The following is a 19,419-nucleotide window of genomic DNA, read 5'->3' as shown; positions in this document are numbered from 1 at the left end:
AAGATAAAATTCTGAAATTGCAAATATAACCGGTTAGGGTTGCCTAGCCAATAGAGGTTGTTTCTTCCTCTAAATGATGAACTTACCATTCATAGAAAGTGGGATCTCTGAATGCTTCATTTGTCCACCAACCATCAATATGCTAATATGCTATCTATCCATTTTTTTACCATTATTTTTTTACTAGTTGGCAATCATATTCCACAGCTCTATGTACCTTCCCATTATTATGGGAAGTGTCATTCCTCTTCTCAATATTCCTTCAAAATTTGCCTGTTTTAATGAATCTTCTAGTGCTTCAATTCTATTTTCTTCCAAGAGGAAAAAAAAAAAAAAAAAAAGTAAGCACTTCACCTCCAATAGAACCCTGTGCATATTTTTCATGTGCAAGTGGTCCTTAGTGTATGATGCAGATGGCGAGGAATGTATCTACATTATTTGTGATGTTGATATTTACTCTTATTTTCTCTCTATCTAAAGGGCTTAATACAGAGGGAAAATACCTTATGTCTATAAAAGGGAGACTGTTTGACAAATACAATCATCTTGAGAATTGGGATTCAAGTGATTCCACACCTTGTGGTTGGAAAGGTGTCATCTGCAACAGTGACATCAATCCAATGGTGGAGTCTCTTGACTTGCATGCAATGAATCTCTCAGGCTCTTTGTCTTCCAGCATCGGTGGTTTGGTTCACTTACTTCACCTTAATCTGTCTCAAAACACTTTCTCTGGTTTTATACCAAAGGAAATTGGAAACTGTACAAGTTTGCAGATTCTTGGTCTCAACATAAATCAATTTGATGGCCAAATTCCTGCTGAAATAGGCCGGCTTTCCAATTTAACCGAATTGCATCTTTCCAACAACCAGCTCTCTGGACCCTTACCGGATGCAATTGGTAACCTTTCTTCACTCTCAATAGTTACTCTTTACACCAATCATCTCAGTGGACCTTTGCCACCTTCTATCGGGAACCTTAAAAGATTGATCAGGTTTAGAGCCGGACAGAATATGATCTCAGGAAGTCTACCTCAAGAGATAGGTGGATGTGAAAGCTTGCAGTATCTTGGTTTAACTCAAAATCAGATAAGTGGTGAAATACCAAAAGAACTTGGGTTACTCAAGAACTTGCAATGTTTGGTCCTTAGGGAAAATAATCTTCATGGTGGTATACCTAAAGAGCTTGGAAACTGTACAAATTTGGAGGTTCTTGCTCTTTATCAGAACAATCTTGTGGAATCAATTCCAAAGGAGCTTGGAAACCTTGAAGTCCTAAAGAAACTATACCTTTACAGGAATGAGTTGACAGGAAATATTCCAAGGGAGATTGGAAACCTTTCTGTTGCAATTGAGATTGATTTTTCAGAGAATCTTCTTACAGGAGAGATACCGATCGAGTTGGTTAATATAAAAGGCTTGCGGTTGCTTCATCTCTTTCAGAACAAGTTAACCGGCATGATTCCAAATGAGTTCACCACATTGAAAAACTTGACTGACCTTGATCTCTCTATCAATTATCTCAATGGCACTATTCCTAATGGATTTCAAGATTTAACTAACCTTACCTCTTTGCAACTCTTCAACAACTCATTAAGTGGTAGAATTCCTTATGCACTTGGAGCAAATAGTCCTCTTTGGGTGCTTGATTTGTCATTCAACTTTTTGGTTGGAAGAATTCCAGTTCATCTTTGCCAACTATCCAAGTTGATGATCTTGAACTTAGGATCAAACAAACTCGCCGGAAATATACCTTATGGAATTACAAGCTGCAAGTCTTTGCTTTATCTTCGCCTCTTCAGTAACAACTTGAGGGGCAAGTTTCCTTCTAATTTATGCAAGCTTGTAAATCTTTCAACAGTTGATTTGGATCAGAATGACTTCACAGGCCCTATTCCTCCACAAATTGGTAAATTCAAAAATTTGCAAAGACTTCACCTTTCTAACAACCACTTTTCGTCTGAACTGCCAAAAGAAATCGGTAACCTTTCTCAGTTGGTGTCCTTTAATGTCTCATCAAATTGTCTTTTTGGTAGAGTGCCTATGGAACTTTTCAAATGCAGGAAGTTACAAAGACTTGACCTCAGCGGAAACAGCTTCGCAGGTACGTTATCAGGTGAGATAGGAACTCTTTCACAGTTAGAGCTTCTCAGGCTCTCACATAACAACTTTTCTGGTAATATTCCATTGGAAGTCGGAAAACTCTTCCGGTTGACCGAACTACAAATGAGCGAAAACTCATTTCGTGGTTACATTCCACAAGAATTAGGTTCCCTCTCATCCTTGCAAATCACACTTAATCTCAGCTATAATAAACTTTCAGGCCAAATACCCTCTAAACTTGGGAATCTTATTATGCTAGAATCCCTTCAACTCAATAACAACCATTTGAGTGGCGAAATTCCAGACTCTTTTAACAGACTTTCAAGTTTACTTTCTTTCAATTTCTCCTACAATGATCTTACAGGCCCTTTACCTTCTTTACCTCTGATTCAAAACTCAACATTCAGCTGCTTTTCGGGAAACAAAGGTCTCTGTGGAGGACACCTTGTCCCTTGTCCAAAGTCACCATCACACTCACCTCCAAATAAACTAGGAAAAATTCTAGCTATAGTTGCAGCTATTGTTAGTGTTGTTTCTTTGATTTTAATTCTAGTTGTTATATATCTCATGAGAAATCTCATTGTGCCACAACAAGTTATAGATAAACCAAATTCTCCAAATATTTCAAACACGTACTTTTTCCCAAAAGAGGAGTTGAGTTTCCAAGACATGGTTGAAGCTACTGAAAATTTCCATTCCAAATATGAAATTGGAAAAGGTGGCAGTGGAACTGTATATAGAGCAGATATATCAATTGATCACGCAAATACAAAGTCAATTGCTATAAAGAAGCTAACACCAAACAGTCACAACAACAGCATTGATCTAAATGGCTGTTTCCGCGCCGAAATCTCAACTTTGGGAAAAATAAGGCATAGAAACATTGTGAAGTTATATGGTTTCTGCAACCATAGTGGCTCAAGTATGCTATTTTATGAGTACATGGAAAAGGGTAGTTTGGGAGAGTTACTTCATGGAGAATCTTCCTCTAGTCTAGATTGGTATTCAAGGTTTAGGATTGCACTTGGAACTGCACAAGGACTCTCTTATTTGCACCATGATTGCAAGCCTAGAATTATCCACCGTGATATCAAATCCAATAACATACTTATTGACCATGAATTTGAAGCTCATGTTGGTGATTTTGGTTTGGCTAAGCTAATTGATATCTCAAGGTCTAAATCAATGTCTGCTGTTGTTGGTTCTTATGGCTACATTGCCCCTGGTGAGAATTCATCCAAACACATTCCAATTTTTTTTTCCTCTTCAATCATTGTTGCATTTTATACAAGGTTTTATGCCAATGTTATAAAAAACTGGATCAAATTGGTCGGTTCAACTAAGAACTAGCTAGTTCACCAGTGAGTTTGATCCTAGCTTTTTTATTGCGTTTATTTATTTTTGCCTATGTGATATTTTTTATTTATTTGTTATGTCATAGTTTGACCGATTGAACCATGATTTAGAGATCTCATTAGCTAGTTCGATCTCTAATCAGATTTTAAAACATTATTATTCGCTCTTTTGTTTTATTTGTATTGTTATTCCATTTATTTTTCTTATACTCAAGTCGTGTGTTCACATTAAGGAATTTGAATATTCTTATGTTGAAATTCAATTTAAGCCGATTAAAATCTACTTGCATATTTTTTTAAGTTGTTGGACCTAAAAAATTTTAACAATGAGATCGATCACATAACATTCTCGTGTTAAGATTCGGCATCTCATTTGTATGTGACATTGTGATTTTACCCATAAACAGATTTTTTCAATATCTTAAAGGTTTCATTTTATCGTAAAATGATAATGACTGTAACATCGTTGATGCAGAGTATGCATACACAATGAAAATCACAGAAAAATGTGATGTATACAGTTATGGAGTAGTCCTTTTGGAGTTACTTACAGGCAAGAAGCCAGTCCAATCATTGGATCAAGGTGGTGGTGATCTTGTAACATGGGTGACAAATAATATCAACAAATATTCATTGAAACTAGACAACATCCTTGATGCAAAATTGGACCTACTACATGAAATTGATGTTGCACAAGTATTTGATGTCTTAAAAATTGCTTTAATGTGCACCGACAACTCTCCTTCTAGACGCCCAACTATGCGTAAAGTTGTCTCAATGCTTACAAGTTCAAGTCAACGGAAAGAGCAATCTTTGTTATCTCCATGTCAAGAATCAAGTAAGATAGAAGAACATTGACTCTTTGTTTTTGTATAAAGTTCTTGAATAAACTTTGTAAAAAAATAATTTTAGTGGTAGCTTTTAAATGTAAAGTTCACATTTGTTGTTGGATTATGTTTTGTTTTGTATATTAGTTTTGTGTTTCTTCAAATTTCATATCTAATTCGGGTTGTAGTGTTTGCCGTTTCATTTTTCTAGTTTAAAGTGATCTCATTCAAATATGATTTTGAGATGAGCACAGTCATGTTCAAATGTTTGTTGATCCATGTTTCTTATTTTCCTCTACTTTTAACTAGTTACAAACCTGTGCTTCGCACGGGGTTGAATAATGTATCTTTTAAAAAAATTATTCGAAAGAAAAAATGAGCAAATTAAGGAATATTGCACAAACATTAGAAATATTTATCAAAGCCTAACCAAGTTTTGATTCATGAAAAGAGCATATATTTTGTTCATGAAACCAGGAAAACAACGTAATAATTAAGATGAAATTACTAATTGGAACCAATAATGAAACACCCAAACCCGTGCTTCGCACGGGTTGAATAACGTATATTGTAAAAAAAAATTGTTCCAAAAGAAAAATAGTAAATTAAGGAATATTGCACAAACATTATAAATATTTATCAAAATATTTATCAAAGTCATACCAACTCTTGATTCATGAAAAGGGCATATATTTTGTTCATGAGAACAAAAAAAACAACATAATAATTAAGATTAAACTAATTGGAACCAATGATGTGCAAATTACGATTACATATTAGCTAAAATTATAAAAGCGAGCGCTACTGTCATAAAGTTACCAAAAAAGGGTTAACACCAATATCAACATCCTACAAAATGAACCAAAGAAACAACATCCCCAAGTGAAGATAATTTAGGATTAGAGTTAAGGTGATTCGTCAAAATGGCGGATGTTGAACAACGAAAATTAATCCATAAGAAGAGTTTGTGTATAATTCTATTTGAATTTGTGTCTTCAACACGGGCGTCCATCACGTATTATTTTGGTAGCTCTGATATATTTTCTGACTGCTTCATCTTAACATGTTTTATTTGCTTGAATTAATCTCTTTATCTTTGGTGCCTTTTTATTAGACAAAAATTTTTTTGTAAGTTTTTGAATATTTCATGCTTCTAGATAATAAATATATCTCACTTAAAATTCATTTCGTAGCTTCTGCACAACCAGAAAATTTCAAGTAGTAAAAACATTCATTTCATCAATGATATTACTATCATATAAAGAATTCAAGTTCCACAAACCAATTGTTCACAATGCTTAAAGAATACAATATAATATCTCAAGTGATCTATCCATTTATGAATGAATATTTTTTGATTCAAGAAATATAAAATCATGACGTTATCCTCCCCTAAAGTTGCAACAGGAGCTTTTGTAACTCAAGAAATTAAGTTATATGGGATGCAAAAAAGATCTAACAAAAAATATTATCTTTGATGGACTTGGTTCAAAAAGCAAGCCTTTCATGCATTATAATTAAGGCTTAATTACACTTTTGGTCCTCATGTTTTGGCCTACTCACGAAACTGGTCCTGCCCTTTTAAAACAGAACAAAATCGTCCTTCAATTATCATTTTTGTTGCATTTTTCGTCCTACCTCCTATTTTCAAACTCCAGAAACGCAGAGAAATGGCAGTTTTAGACCCACCCCTATGCTCAACCATGAAATCAACAAGGAATAAAGCATATGGGTACAAGAAATCTACTCTATTCAGCACACTAACAAAAAAAAAACCCTAATTTGAAAACGTCTTAGAAATTAGGGTTTTTTGGGTTAGTGTGTTGAATAAAGTGGATTCTTTGTACCCACATGCTTTATTCCTTGTTTATTTCATGGTTGAGCATAGGGGTAGGTCTAAAATTGTTATTTCTCTGCGTTTTTGGAAAATAAAATGGGGGTTAGGACGAAAAATGCAACAAAAATGATAATTGAAAGACAATTTTGTTCTGTTTTAAAAGGGCAGGACCAGTTTCGTGAGTAGGGCAAAACACGAGGACCAAAAGTGTAATTAAGCCTATAATTAATCTTGTAGATTAGCCGTTAACAACTTGCATATATTCTATAATGTCAAGCACGTAGCCCTATATAGTATAACTATAAAATAATTCTTCATGTGGTTTAATCAAGTTGTATATTTAATTGTAACCAGCTAACTGCCTTCAAACAAAACATTCACAAACAAAACGTAAGTAATATAACTATACCATATACAGACCAAACAACAAATTTCTATCGGCTCATCTTGTTACAATTCATAGGAAAATGAAACACGCAAGGAAGGAAAGGAAAAAATTGCTTAACAAGAGAGGGAGAGTAAACTCAGAGTAGCTGCAATTTTGCAAACACAAGGGAACAAATTATCTTATTATCTTATATAATAAAGCTTAACTCCTAAAGCTATTTCTAACCCTAATATTTTCCCCCCATTTCTCCCTCCACTTTTCTGAGCCATTGGATCTTGCACATTTAGGCGCCATTCAATTTTAGCTATTGATCATCTTACTTAATTAATGTCAGCCGAATTTTGTTATTATTTTTTTACGAATTTCTATCCTCCTTTTTTTTATTCCTATCCTCCTTTTTTTTTTCGAATCCTTATTTTTTTTTTAATTCCTATCTTCCTTTTGGCCGGCCCGAATCCTTATTATTATTTTTTTTTGAATTCCTATCCTCCTTTTTTTTTATTCCTATCCTTCTTTTCTTTTTTTAAGCAAATATTTTCTACACTTTTAGGTTTGCAATTATTTAACATAACAAATTCCATCTAAAAAAATGCATCGCACCAATTTTATTCCTATTCTCCTGCCTTTTTTTTTATGAAGCAAATATTTTCTACCCTAATCTATTTATCTATAAAAGTTAACCCGAAAGCTTATTTTAGCTCTAATTTTAACCTAAACCCTATTGCTTAAATTTACTGTTTTAACCCTAAAGTTTAATTCCGATTTGTTTAACCCTATTAACCTTATTTTTTTGCAAGCCAAAAATCGTATTGTTCCTAATCATTTCCTACTAAACAGATAAACATAAAAAAAAAAAAAATCACTCCTATTAACAAATTGTTCCTATCCACTCCTATTAACAAAATATTATTAACAATAAAAACAACAAATCTGTTGCATATCCACTCTTATCTGTCGCTACAGTCCTTCTTAACAAATTCCACTCCCATTTGTCTGTTGCATATCCACTCCTATTTTTTTGACAATACAGATCGCTCCAACCTTTATTAACAAAATTAACAAAATTTTCTTGCATTAATTTCGGTCATTCCTGCCAACTACCCACTGATCCATTAAACATTTAATGTGGCCTTCCATATCTCTCCATGCAGCAAGTGAATTTGTATTCCACGAGAAGTCTCTCCAACTCCCCAATTCATTGTGTACACATGTCACTTTGATTCAAATTCATTTTGTCTATGAGTCCGGTATAAATAGTGGCGTGCACATACCTTTGTGGTACAGTTAATCTTAATGGATTTCCATACAATTTCTGTTCTAATCAATCTAATCATGTTTCATTGAATATATTTGGTTCTAATCAATTGCTTGGTGTTTTTTTGTGCAGATCCTTTGAATCTAAATCCAGTCACTGATTTTGACAAAATTGTGAATGAATTACGACTTCAATACAAAAGGATTTGCATTCAGTTTCATGTTAGGGATGTAAGAATGCAACAGTGTCGTTTATTTTCCTGTGCTGGACTTGAATCAATGTGGTAACAATTTGTTATTCTTTTTTTATGCAGGGCGCTAGAAGGCCTACTCAAGGAGCAGCAAGGATGATCTTTAATTTCCTGTTTTCTGTATCACTCAGTTTCTTAAGGTTGTACCAGAGCCGCTCCTCCTGTTTACCTCGCCGTCGTCTTGAATATTTTGTCGTTGAGGTAATTTTCTCTCATCATCTTATCATCTTATATAATAAAGCTTAACCCCTAAAGCTATTTCTAACCCTAATATTTTTCCCCCATTTCTCTCCAATTTTCTGAGCCATTGGATCTTGCACATTTAGGCGCCATTCAATTTTAGCCATTGATCATCTTACTTAATTAATGCCAGCCGAATTTTGTTATTATTTTTTTTTGAATTCCTATCCTCCTTTTTTTTTTATTCCTATCCTCCTTTTGGCCGGCCGAATCCTTATTATTTTTTTTCCTATCCTCCTTTTTTTTTATTCCTATCCTTCTTTTTTTTTTAAGCAAATATTTTCTACACTTTTAGGTTTGCAATTATTTAACATAACAAATTCCATCTAAAAAAATGCATCGCACCAATTTTATTCCTATCCTCCTGCCTTTTTTTTTATGAAGCAAATATTTTCTACCCAAATCTATTTATCTATAAAAGTTAACACGAAAGCTTATTTTAGCTCTAATTTTAACCTAAACCCTATTGCTGAAATTTACTGTTTTAACCCTAAAGCTTAATTCCGATTTGTTTAACCCTATTAACCCTATTTTTTTGCAAGCCAAAAATCGTATTGTTCCTAATCGTTTCCTACTAAACAGATAAACATAAAAAAAAAAAAATCACTCCTATTAACAAATTGTTCATATCCACTCCTATTAAAAAAATATTATTAACAATAAAAACAACAAATTTGTTGCATATCCACTCTTATCTGTCGCTACAGTCCTTCTTAACAAATTCCACTCTCATTTATCTGTTGCATATCCACTCCTATTTTTTTGACAATACAGATCGCTCCAACCTTTATTAACAAAATTAACAAAATTTTCTTGCATTAATTTCGGTCATTCCTGCCAACTACCCACTGATCCATTAAACATTTAATGTGGCCTTCCATATCTCTCCATGCAGCAAGTGAATTTGTATTCCACGAGAAGTCTCTCCAACTCCCCAATTCATTGTGTACACATGTCACCATGATTCAAATTCATTTTGTCTATGAGTCCGGTATAAATAGTGGCGTGCACATACCTTTGTGGTACAGTTAATCTTAATGGATTTCCATACAATTTCTGTTCTAATCAATCTAATCATGTTTCATTGAATATATTTGGTTCTAATCAGTTGCTTGGTGTTTTTTTGTGCAGCTCCTTTGAATCTAAATTCAGTCACTCATTTTGACAAAATTGTGAATGAATTACGACTTCAATACAAAAGGATTTGCATTCAGTTTCATGTTAGGGATGTAAGAATGCAACAGTGTCTTTTTTTTTTCCTGTGCTGGACTTGAATCAATGTGGTAACAATTTGTTATTCTCTTTTTATGCAGAGCGCTAGAAGGCCTACTCAAGGAGCAGCAAGGATGATCTTTAATTTCCTGTTTTTTGTATCACTCAGTTTCTTAAGGTTGTACCAGCGCCGCTCCTCCTGTTTACCTCGCCGTCGTCTTGAATATTTTGTCGTTGAGGTAATTTTCTCTCATCATTTTTATTCATGTGCAATTCCTTTTCTTTTGAGGATAGTTGGTTTATCTTCAATTGTTGACCTTTTTCTTAATGTGTACTGAATGGCTAAAATGGATTATTGATTTGTTCGAGGTACAAATTGTTTTCTTAATTTGCTTTGGAATAGTGAGTTTTAGGATTGTTCTTCATCGACAACATGGTTTGGGCTACAATTACATTGATGTTGTCCCTCCTCACTATTGCAGATTCAAGTGTGTATTGTCTTTAATATTCATCCAAATTCCCTCCTCTACAAATTATGTAAGTTGAATCATCTTTCATTTTCATTTTTTATTTTGTTTTATGGGTTTGATTAGAAACATTTTAATAATCTTTTTGGGGATTTTTACCAAAAAAAAATTCTTCAACAATGATTGATAAGGAGGAGCCTTTTGATGCAGAGACAAGAAGTTGGGTATATTGTGTTATTTGAAGCCATCCGAACTATATAAAATTATAAATAGGATTTCACCTTTAATTTATCCCATCAACCTATAAATAGAGTGATCACTCATGACTCTGACATTGAGAATGGCATATATAACTCCATTTTGCATATTAGTTTTAGTCCTTTTTATTTTTGAAATAATATTAGCTTTAGTCCTTGATATCTAAGTTCTTTGTATATTCCACAACATTTTTTCCCCAATATAATGGAATTGGGGAGCCAAAAAACTATATGTAATAGCACTAATCCTCATTTGAAATATATGAATCTTTTGTTTTTTTTTGCAAAAAAAAGCTTAAGTGTGTTTTATTGGATGAATATGATTCTTTTGTTGTTTTTTTTATGCATAAACTTTTGATCATAAAGATAAAATAGGGTGTTGAATAAGTGTTAGCGAATATGAGATGTGTACATGTATCATTGTGTTGTTGTTTCTTACAAGTTAAAGTTGTTTCTTTTTTACTGGTATTAATTTTTTTTCCTTTCACTGACAGATTCATATTGTAGCATTTCAGAAAGAGAATGTAACCAAAAAACTTTTCAGAAAGAGAAAAGAAATAGGATACTCATAGCATGATTCTCAATGAAAGAAAGATAGTAGCAATGACCAAAAAATAGAAAGTTTAAGCCACTCCACATTATTATTGTTGAGATTCTGAAATGGAAAATTCTATTGTTTAATGGTAAAAAATGGGAAATTCTTTGTATATATCTCTAAACTTAATACATATATTTAAACTTATATATAAATAATTATTCTTCTGGATTATATAATTGACTTTAAGCCTCAATGTGGGGAAGTTATACCCCACACCCCTACAATTATACCTTCACCCTAACATTAGACACAAACTACCAAATTTACCCTTTATATAAAAATAAAAATAAAACACAATCACCATTCACTTGTTCACCCCTACCTTTTTCTAGAAAAAACCTTCGCTGGGGTGAAAACTCAAATAAACAGTAAGACGTCTTTGCCAAACATCAATTACTGATTGCTCTCTTAATCTTTTCATGTGTTTATTCTCTTAATTGTTCACTATTTGAGGATTATGGATTTGTCAACGTTTTCTGGGTCAGTGGGTTACGAGAGAATAGTTCACGTAATCGTGTTCTGAATTGTAGGAATCGATCTCGGAATCATTGATTCCCAGAAGACATATGCAAAAAGTTCCTGTTGATTATTCCCGAAATCGGTTCTGGAAATTCGTTTTTTTAAGTTCTTAATTTTTTGTTACTCAATCCTCATCCGAAATCGTATTCTTCTCTGTCAAAATTGAGAATGGGAATTATTGCTATTTTATTTAGATTACTAAGACTTGATTCGAAGAGGTGGGTTAATTACTTACCATACTTTTCTCTATCCCTCACCAATATCATTCCATTGTTTTTTGCTTGGCACATAAGAGCAATAAACCACTAGTGATTGTTCTGTCACTACTATGCCCTTCCCACCCCACTATTGGATCCAACCATTTGAGAGTTTGGATTATTACGGAAAGATACACATGATTATTCTGAATAATTATCGGAAAGGTTAGTATGAGTATTCCGAAAAAAGATTGGAACCTTTATTCAGGTGGGGTGAACTAGTACCGAATTGGGAAATTAATGTGTAATTGGTTAAATAATAAAAAGGGTAAAATTAGAATATTTGAATATTTGTAGGGGTGAAAGTACATATGTTGGGGTATGGGGCAAAATTTCCTCAATGTGGAATCTCTAACAATCGGTTTAGTCATCATCCAAAAAAGTACATGGGTACCATACCACCTATAAATGGTTGTTTAAAGGGATCCTATTGTAAACTGAAAAAAAGACATCACCAATTTTACTTCAAATTTTAGTTAATATCAGTAAAATATGTGGTTTTTTATAGTTAACGGGTCTTAATTATTAGTTATAGTTCTACTTATTTTGATTTTCGAGATCATGCTAACATGTGTGTTAATTTTCCTTTTAAAAAAAATATTTTCCTAACTTTTGTTATCAAAAAGCAAACAAATAAGCTTAATAAATTACTCCCTCCGGTCACATTTATAAGCAAAAAATCACTTTTTAGATTCATTCAATACTTAATGTATTTGGTCAATATATAGACCAAATTCATTATTTATTCAATGAACCTAAAAAATGCATTTATGCTTATAAATGTGACCGGGGGGAGTATGTTTTTGGATCTGCTAAAAGTAAATAGATGTTTTGGTAAGATTCAAATTTTATGAAGATTTTTATTTTTATTGCAACATTTATCTCTATTAATTTCTTTTGTAATTTTTAATAGTGTCAACCCGTTTTGTAATTTTAAATTTTTGACATTTCACCATCAAATAATGGCCATAACCGATGAAATCAATTTTCAATTCATTTTATTTTTTAATTTTTATATGACTTCTATTAAACTATATATGTTTACATTGTTGCGACTTATTCGTTTAACTTCTTCTTGGAAAGATCCGTGCGGTAGCACGGGTCAAGAGTCTAGTAAAATTAACCATATAGGATATCTCTATACGGAAATAAATGCTACACTGTTTTTCAAAAATCATTTGATCAGACACACCACTATGTTTAGCCCAACAAAGCTAAAACACATCTATGAAGGACATCACCAAAGGTTCTACCACAGCACATCTCCAAACTCATTACTGCTGAGCACACTGTACTCTTTGAGCACCACCAGGCATCTCATCATCTTCATCATATGCCTCTTGCTGAGCTTGCTGCCTTCTTCTTGTCTCTTCTTCAATGTTGACGTCATGAAGTGTTGTCTCCTCACACTCATCCAGCTCCATGTCTGTCAACTGTGATACAGGCCTTGCTAGCAGAATTGTCTCCAAAGCCTTAACTTGATCAAGAGTTAGAGACTCAGGGAACTCCACAGTGAAATTAATGTAAAGTTTGCCTTTCATGAAAGGTCTCTGGTACATTGGCATTCCTTCATCATTGATTGCCTTGTAAGAATCTGCAATAACCAAAAATTGGAAATTTTTAGTACCAAAGCCAAACAAAATTTCAATCACTCAAGAATGTTTTGACAATGCAGTAAACCAGATGTCAGAGAGAAAAAAAACACCTTAAATCTCAAATCCTATAGAAGCATTTGATGTCGCCCTTGGTATTATCAAGTTGGGTTTAAGTCTCAATTTTGTTTCTTTTCAAAAAGAATTTTCATATATGAACAGGACAACAATGCCATAAAAAATTAAAAACACAATTATGCACAAACAGTATAACCAATCTGCGACAACATACACATAAAAGAGATTGCATAAACTAAGAATCGCTAAAAATTTAGAACTAAAGGAATGAAACAAAATTAACAAAACAAATTTAGAACCACAAAACTTACTTGCTAACAACTCCATGGCAGACAAATCAATCACTAAAGTAGCCGTTGGAGCACGTAAACTTCTTTCACTCGATTCTGCAAATAAATTTAAATACCTCATAGCAGCAACCAAAACAGTCCTCTCCACAAGGCACCAGCCATCACCTCCTATTCAAGCATGCTCTCGGATTCCAACACCATTGCAATATACCTCTATTATCTTGTCCAGATATCTTAGCAGCTGCAGCGAGAACCCTGCATAAAATTGCTCAGATTATTAAAGGTGTGAGGTAATGTAAAATGGAGTAGAATCATATGCACAGGCATTGTTCATAATTAACATTGTAAATTTGTCTTCCAAATTGAAAGACATTCAACGGTATTCAGTTTTGTATCCGGTGATGTGTACCTTTTTTCCAATCCGTTGCGACGTCACCTAACACTGTCAATCTGTCATATAAACACCCAACACTGTCAAGCCCACAGAGGCGCACTTACACCACCTAATAAAATAATTTAGTCAATAAAAACCCTGTAGGCAAAAACATTCTGTGCTTTTGTTCTTTACATACAACTACATTCATTTAGGGAGACCTTTGCTCGGCTCACGATGAAAGTACGTGTGGTGTCGGTAGAATTACGACTTTGGCATAAGCTAGAAATGTTCATAACTCCTAGTAATTTTTGCTACTCTTGTAACCTGTCAAATAAATCAAAGCATAGTTGTAAAATTGTTAGCAGTCATTAGGAGTGCTCGAGTAATGTCATAGAGACCCAACAGTTCCCAACATCTAGTTATTTGAATGGAAAGAATCAATTTTTTCTGGTTGAAAGGTATAGAAGCAAAAAATGCTCCAAATTTTCCTAGTTGAAAAGGAAAGGGTGAGGCATCAGATATCACTAAAAGAACAACATTAAAAATAGGATATTAACCTTCACAAATTGCACTCATCTTTACTAAAGTTACTATTTAGTAAAGATAAAATGTGAACCGAATGATCTTAAATCTCCAATATCAATCAATATCCATATATTTAAGGATCTAAAAATAGTAATCAACCCAAACAATTATAACAATTAAATTAACTATGCAATGAAAATTAAGGATAGTTTAATGAAATTTTAGGAAAACTCACATCATAAGCCTCATTGATCAAGTGAAACTGCACCCCACAATCTCTTCCTTTGGATGGTACTGAAACACAAACAAAACCCAAATATTCAACAAAAAAAACCTAAAACAAATCTAATTACGATGCCACATTTTTATATCTATTTAGAAAATGTGCAAGATTTACCAAAAAGAAACTAACCAAAAAGACTATTTATAGTTTCATTAAATAGCAATATGGGACAGTAAAAAATTGTCCCTTTAGTTGTGTAATAGTAATACTATAGTAACTTTGTCCTAATTGTGACTGTGTTGTGGACTGCTATTCATGCAATGTGAGGGTAAGGAGTTCCAGAATGTGGAGCTCTGTATGAACTCAGTTATCCTTGTGATAAGCTTCCAAGGAATTGAAGTTGTGAGAAGTAATAGCCTTCAGCTAGTCAATCATATTTGAATGATATTGCATGAGTTTGAGTTTGAGAATCAAACCCATTTTTTTAGAAGCAAATAAGTTGCAATTATATTGTTAAATTGGATTGTGTTCAAGTGTCTCTAAAACAGTTTATGAACACCCCATACATCTATTATTCAGTGCATGTGTGAATGGGCACCGAGACTTGCAAAATCACTAATTTTAGCAAAGCTATATAAAATCACTTAGTTTCACTAATTAATTGCAAATGTCCTAGTGATAGCATAGTACCTTGTAGGATTTCACTAATGGGAATTCGAATCTTGCTTAGTTTCACTAAAATAAAAATAACTTACAGATAAAATAAGTAGCAACTGGTTGCAATGTTCTGTTTCTGTGATCAACAATTATTCAGTTGACTGAATATCCATCATTTCATTTAAAAGTATCAAGCAATGATATCATAAACACAAATAATTCATAACTATTCATTCACTACTTCTTTGATTTATAGCTTGAATCTTTCACAGATTGTAAACCCAACTTCAAATCAAAAGCACTCTACACACCGGAAGAATAATAACCTTTTCAATTAATGAGGTTTTTCTTTGTTAGAATGTACAACATATCATGGTATTTCTCATATCATAACATAAAAATCAATAGAATCATAACAACATATCATTAACAATAACAGCAACAACAAAATTCTAATCTATTTTTGTACATGATCCGCCAACCTAAAACTCATTTCACCAATAGACCAAAACGATGAACCACTATTCAAATCAACGTAACTCTATTTTCATTCATCAAAGAACCAAACGACGAACCACCATTCAAAACGACGTACCACTATCTTCATTCATCAAAGAACCGAACGACGAACCACTATTCAAAACGACATTACCATGATTACGAACATCACCAACCATCACTCTCATCAACTCAAAACCCTTACTCTGCCCCTTAACACTTCCTTTATCTTTAACATCAGCAATTCCATCCATGGCACCAAACGCCAACGCGTCTCTTACATCTCCACCACATCTCACAAGATTAAGCAATGCCGACACTGCATTTTCCCTCGTCCTCATACTCGAACCAGTAGCAAGATCTAGTAGATCCGCCAGCACTCCAACACCAGAAACATTCTTAAACGCCTCAACACTTTCCTCGCAACCAGCAACCTATATCAGAGATGCAAAAGTTAGTTACCTATCAGTTACATTAGATAAGAGTTAGTTGTTCTAACTGGCTATCTCATTGAATTACTTAGGGCCCATTTGGGAGTTAGTTGTTCTAACCGGCTATCTCATTGTATTGCTTAGGGCTTAGGGTCCATTTAAATTGACTGATTTTTGAGCTTATGCAAAACAGTTTATAAAAATATATAAGCTTTTACGTACCATTCATAAACATGTCAAGCTAGAATTTGCTTATATATTATGGACCACCAAACATGACCATTTTTTTTACTTAAATTTAAGGCTGTAGGAAGTAAATTCTTAATACCTGATTCAACATAACCATCAACAGCGGATTGGAAATTTGAAGCATCCTTGAGGCGACTATCGGTTTCTTCAAGGGATGTTAGGACGGGCTGGTCCCACCTCTTCCTGGAACAACCTCGGATATTTTCTCGTGCAGCATTATATACAAAGCGAGCTTTCAGATTCTCAAGGCACTGCAACACAAGCACCATGGATCCCTGCAAAATTTTAGAATTAGTACAGATTAACATAGTGCAGTAGAAAAAATGGAATTACAGTGTCATGTTTGCACAGAGCCATTCAATTTATTTTATTACTACCTCCGTTCCTTTTTAATTGTCACATTTTGACGTTTTACACAAATCAAGACAATCAATAAATGTTGCTACTTTTGATACAATAATTTCTATATTTACTATAATAACCTTATTTATCATTACATATATTTCTCTCTCAACAATAATAAATAAGGGTAATATTAGTAAAATAACATTTAATGTTGCATTGAACTATGTAAAGTGACACTTAAATAGGAACAAAAAAATTCTCCAAAAGTGACACTTAAAAAGGAACGGAGGGAGTATTCAACATTATGCACGGCCTATGCTCGTATAAAGCTGGGTACTATTTTCACAATCCATAAAAGAAATCCAACTGAAGCAAATATTAAGCTCACAACAATAAAATACTAAACATCTTAATCAAATTATACAGTGGTTCTCCTTGTACAGACAAATGGGGTATTTATCAAGCCAGCCCTTGAATCAAGGACAGCCAATTGCCAAATATAGCAAAGGTCGTAACTCAACATTTTTTTTTTCAAATTGCATTGTGCATAAGGAACTTCTTATACCTGCTCCAGCTCTGACAATTCAAATCCCGATAATTCCAGTTCATCCAAGGCCACCAAAAACCTTTCGACACTCATCGGTTCATTCGAAGAACCACTTCCCTGAAGTTAAAAATGCATTCTTTAGAAGAAAGAGGACATAAACAATATAATGAAAACAGCTCTAACTTGATTTCAGCTCAATTAATAAACAATGGATGTTAATGAATACATAACTGCTAGGGGAAAAGAAAAAGCATAGTATATGAGCTTGAGCATATAACACAATAAAAGATATTCCTACTACCTCCAGCGAACCAGGAACCAGTTTGTCCAAAATGGTACATAATACGGATCTATCCCTCAAGCATGCCCTTAATTCTTCCTCAGAAATTTCTAAGGGCATATTAAAGTTAGGAAGCACAACATTTATCCATGTTATCAGAGGTGTAAGCGGGATACCTAAAACCATATAAAAATCCAGTCAGTGTCGTAGATATGGAATGCAAAATTGCGAATAAACTATCCTCAGAGACAAAAGCAAGTTGTTACCTTCTTCAATTTGATTCACACTTCCCTCCTGTTCCCACCGCATGCTCGTTTCTGATACCCTTTTCGCTTTTGATTAACTATATAAAGTAGATATCAATACAAAGCTACTTCGATAACATAAGATAAAATACAATCAAATTGTTTTTATATAAGTTATTTTCAGAAGCTATCTTGGAGAGCGTATAAAAATAAGTTGAAAAAACTTATGGACACGTCATAAGTTGTTTTCATAAGCTCTCTCAAACAGTCTCAAAAGTACTTATGTCAATAAATAAGCTCCAATAAGCTAATCTAAATAGGATTTAGATCATTTACCTTTTTCACTAATGCTGCTATGAGTTCAGGAATACCTTCATCATTACCATAACGACTAATAGAAGGCTCATACACAAGCTCTTTCTCCTTGTCCAATGCTTGCTTTGGAGGTTGCCAATAAACCACCCCCTACAGAAATATTTTTCAGCAAATTGATTAAAATTGTATTTCATACGGAACATAGAAGCAAATAATGCTCAGAAAGTTAGCTAGTTGATAGCAATTTTTAGAAACATAGGCACTATACAATGCAAATTGTACTATACAATTACAAAAAGAGATCTCTTTTTCAATTTTGGGATATTTGATGGCAGAGATTTCATGTAGTAAGGAAGTACATAAAACATTCATTGAAGTTTAGAGAAATTAAGGATAGTTTAGAGAAATTTTAGGAACTCACATCATAAGCCTCATTGATCAAGTGAAACTGCACCTCACAATCTCTTCCTTTGCACACATCTGGATGACAAATCCAAATTCCATCAATCAAATTAGAGACAAAAACAAAAGAGAATCAAACCTGTAAAGCAAGTTTTCTAAAAGCCTTTCTAACATCAGATTCAGAAGCACAAGGTTTAATTTGAATGAATATAAAAAAATACAGAACAATCACATGAAAATGAAAATACACAGCATAAAATTCAGGGCTAAACTTAAAATTGAAAAAGTACATAAAACCCTATTCTCTACTATGAATTTCAATTTCCTTCATACAAAAATAAAAACATGAAATTACCCTAATGAAAATTCTCAAAACCAAATCAATACCTACATGCAACTAATTCAACACATAAAAATTATTTTCTTTTACAAAGAGAATATAAAAACAACACAAACGGGAAAAAAGGAACACACAAAAATTGAACAACAAACAAAAATTGAAGAAATTGAAGAGTAATTATACTTATCTCTACCATCAATCTCTGCAAAATTTTCACCATCTTCAACTCTCATGAATTATCTCCAGCTTCTCTCCAATCTTCCCTTGTTCCGTTCACCTTTCTTTCCTTCCTCCTTTTCTTTTCCTTTCTCCAGTCACTTTTGTTGTGTCCTCCCTACAAAATTTGATGAAGACCTCAATTTTCCCTCAATTTTCTTTTCCTTTCTCCCGTCACTTTCCTCCTCTTCTTTTCCTTCTTCTCCTCTCCCTCGACCCTCTCTGTCCCGTTCTGTTCTGTTTTGTTTT

At 33.4% G+C, this 19,419-nt stretch overlaps 3 protein-coding genes and 1 long non-coding RNA gene across 9 annotated transcripts; 2 read left to right on the top strand and 2 right to left on the bottom strand.

Annotated features, from left to right (window-relative positions):
* Window positions 1-4,527, top strand: LOC146957009 (uncharacterized). Its single transcript, XM_085733436.1, has 2 exons — window positions 1-3,324; window positions 3,930-4,527. The coding sequence occupies exons 1-2, from the start codon at window positions 405-407 to the stop codon at window positions 4,310-4,312; spliced, it is 3,303 nt and encodes a 1,100-aa protein (XP_085589562.1). The 5' UTR covers window positions 1-404; the 3' UTR covers window positions 4,313-4,527.
* Window positions 4,528-9,595: 5,068 nt separating this feature from the next.
* LOC146957008 (uncharacterized) lies at window positions 9,596-10,894 on the top strand. Its single transcript, XR_015021764.1, has 2 exons — window positions 9,596-10,000; window positions 10,682-10,894. It is a non-coding gene; the product is annotated as an uncharacterized LOC146957008 (long non-coding RNA).
* Window positions 10,895-12,636: 1,742 nt separating this feature from the next.
* On the bottom strand, window positions 12,637-14,221 carry LOC146957007 (chaperone protein dnaJ 3-like). 3 transcript variants are annotated; one of them, XM_085733420.1, is made up of 4 exons: window positions 14,094-14,221; window positions 13,931-13,971; window positions 13,543-13,776; window positions 12,637-13,155 (listed from the first exon to the last, which is right to left on the bottom strand). In XM_085733420.1, exons 3-4 carry the CDS (start codon window positions 13,640-13,642, stop codon window positions 12,836-12,838), a joined length of 420 nt encoding a protein of 139 aa, XP_085589546.1. In that variant the 5' UTR covers window positions 13,643-13,776; window positions 13,931-13,971; window positions 14,094-14,221; the 3' UTR covers window positions 12,637-12,835. The 3 variants fall into 3 exon arrangements, with proteins under 3 accessions (XP_085589546.1, XP_085589542.1, XP_085589551.1); XM_085733416.1 differs by having other exon boundaries at window positions 13,931-14,024; window positions 14,116-14,221; XM_085733425.1 differs by having other exon boundaries at window positions 14,116-14,221.
* Window positions 14,222-15,615: 1,394 nt separating this feature from the next.
* On the bottom strand, window positions 15,616-19,419 carry LOC146957006 (kinesin-like protein KIN-14K). 4 transcript variants are annotated; one of them, XM_085733396.1, is made up of 8 exons: window positions 19,138-19,419; window positions 18,634-18,692; window positions 18,234-18,362; window positions 17,919-17,995; window positions 17,674-17,828; window positions 17,391-17,489; window positions 16,560-16,755; window positions 15,616-16,234 (listed from the first exon to the last, which is right to left on the bottom strand). In XM_085733396.1, exons 4-8 carry the CDS (start codon window positions 17,959-17,961, stop codon window positions 16,209-16,211), a joined length of 519 nt encoding a protein of 172 aa, XP_085589522.1. In that variant the 5' UTR covers window positions 17,962-17,995; window positions 18,234-18,362; window positions 18,634-18,692; window positions 19,138-19,419; the 3' UTR covers window positions 15,616-16,208. The 4 variants fall into 4 exon arrangements, with proteins under 4 accessions (XP_085589522.1, XP_085589517.1, XP_085589528.1 ...); XM_085733391.1 differs by having other exon boundaries at window positions 19,148-19,419; XM_085733402.1 differs by having other exon boundaries at window positions 18,234-18,335; window positions 19,148-19,419.

The sequence above is a fragment of the Medicago sativa genome, chromosome 1 (genome assembly GCF_051527215.1).
Source record: "Medicago sativa cultivar Bolivia chromosome 1, Bolivia_mono, whole genome shotgun sequence".
Taxonomy (NCBI): Eukaryota; Viridiplantae; Streptophyta; class Magnoliopsida; order Fabales; family Fabaceae; genus Medicago; species Medicago sativa.
Note: the sequence above shows the minus strand (reverse complement) of the source record. Positions and strands in the feature narration are given on the sequence as shown.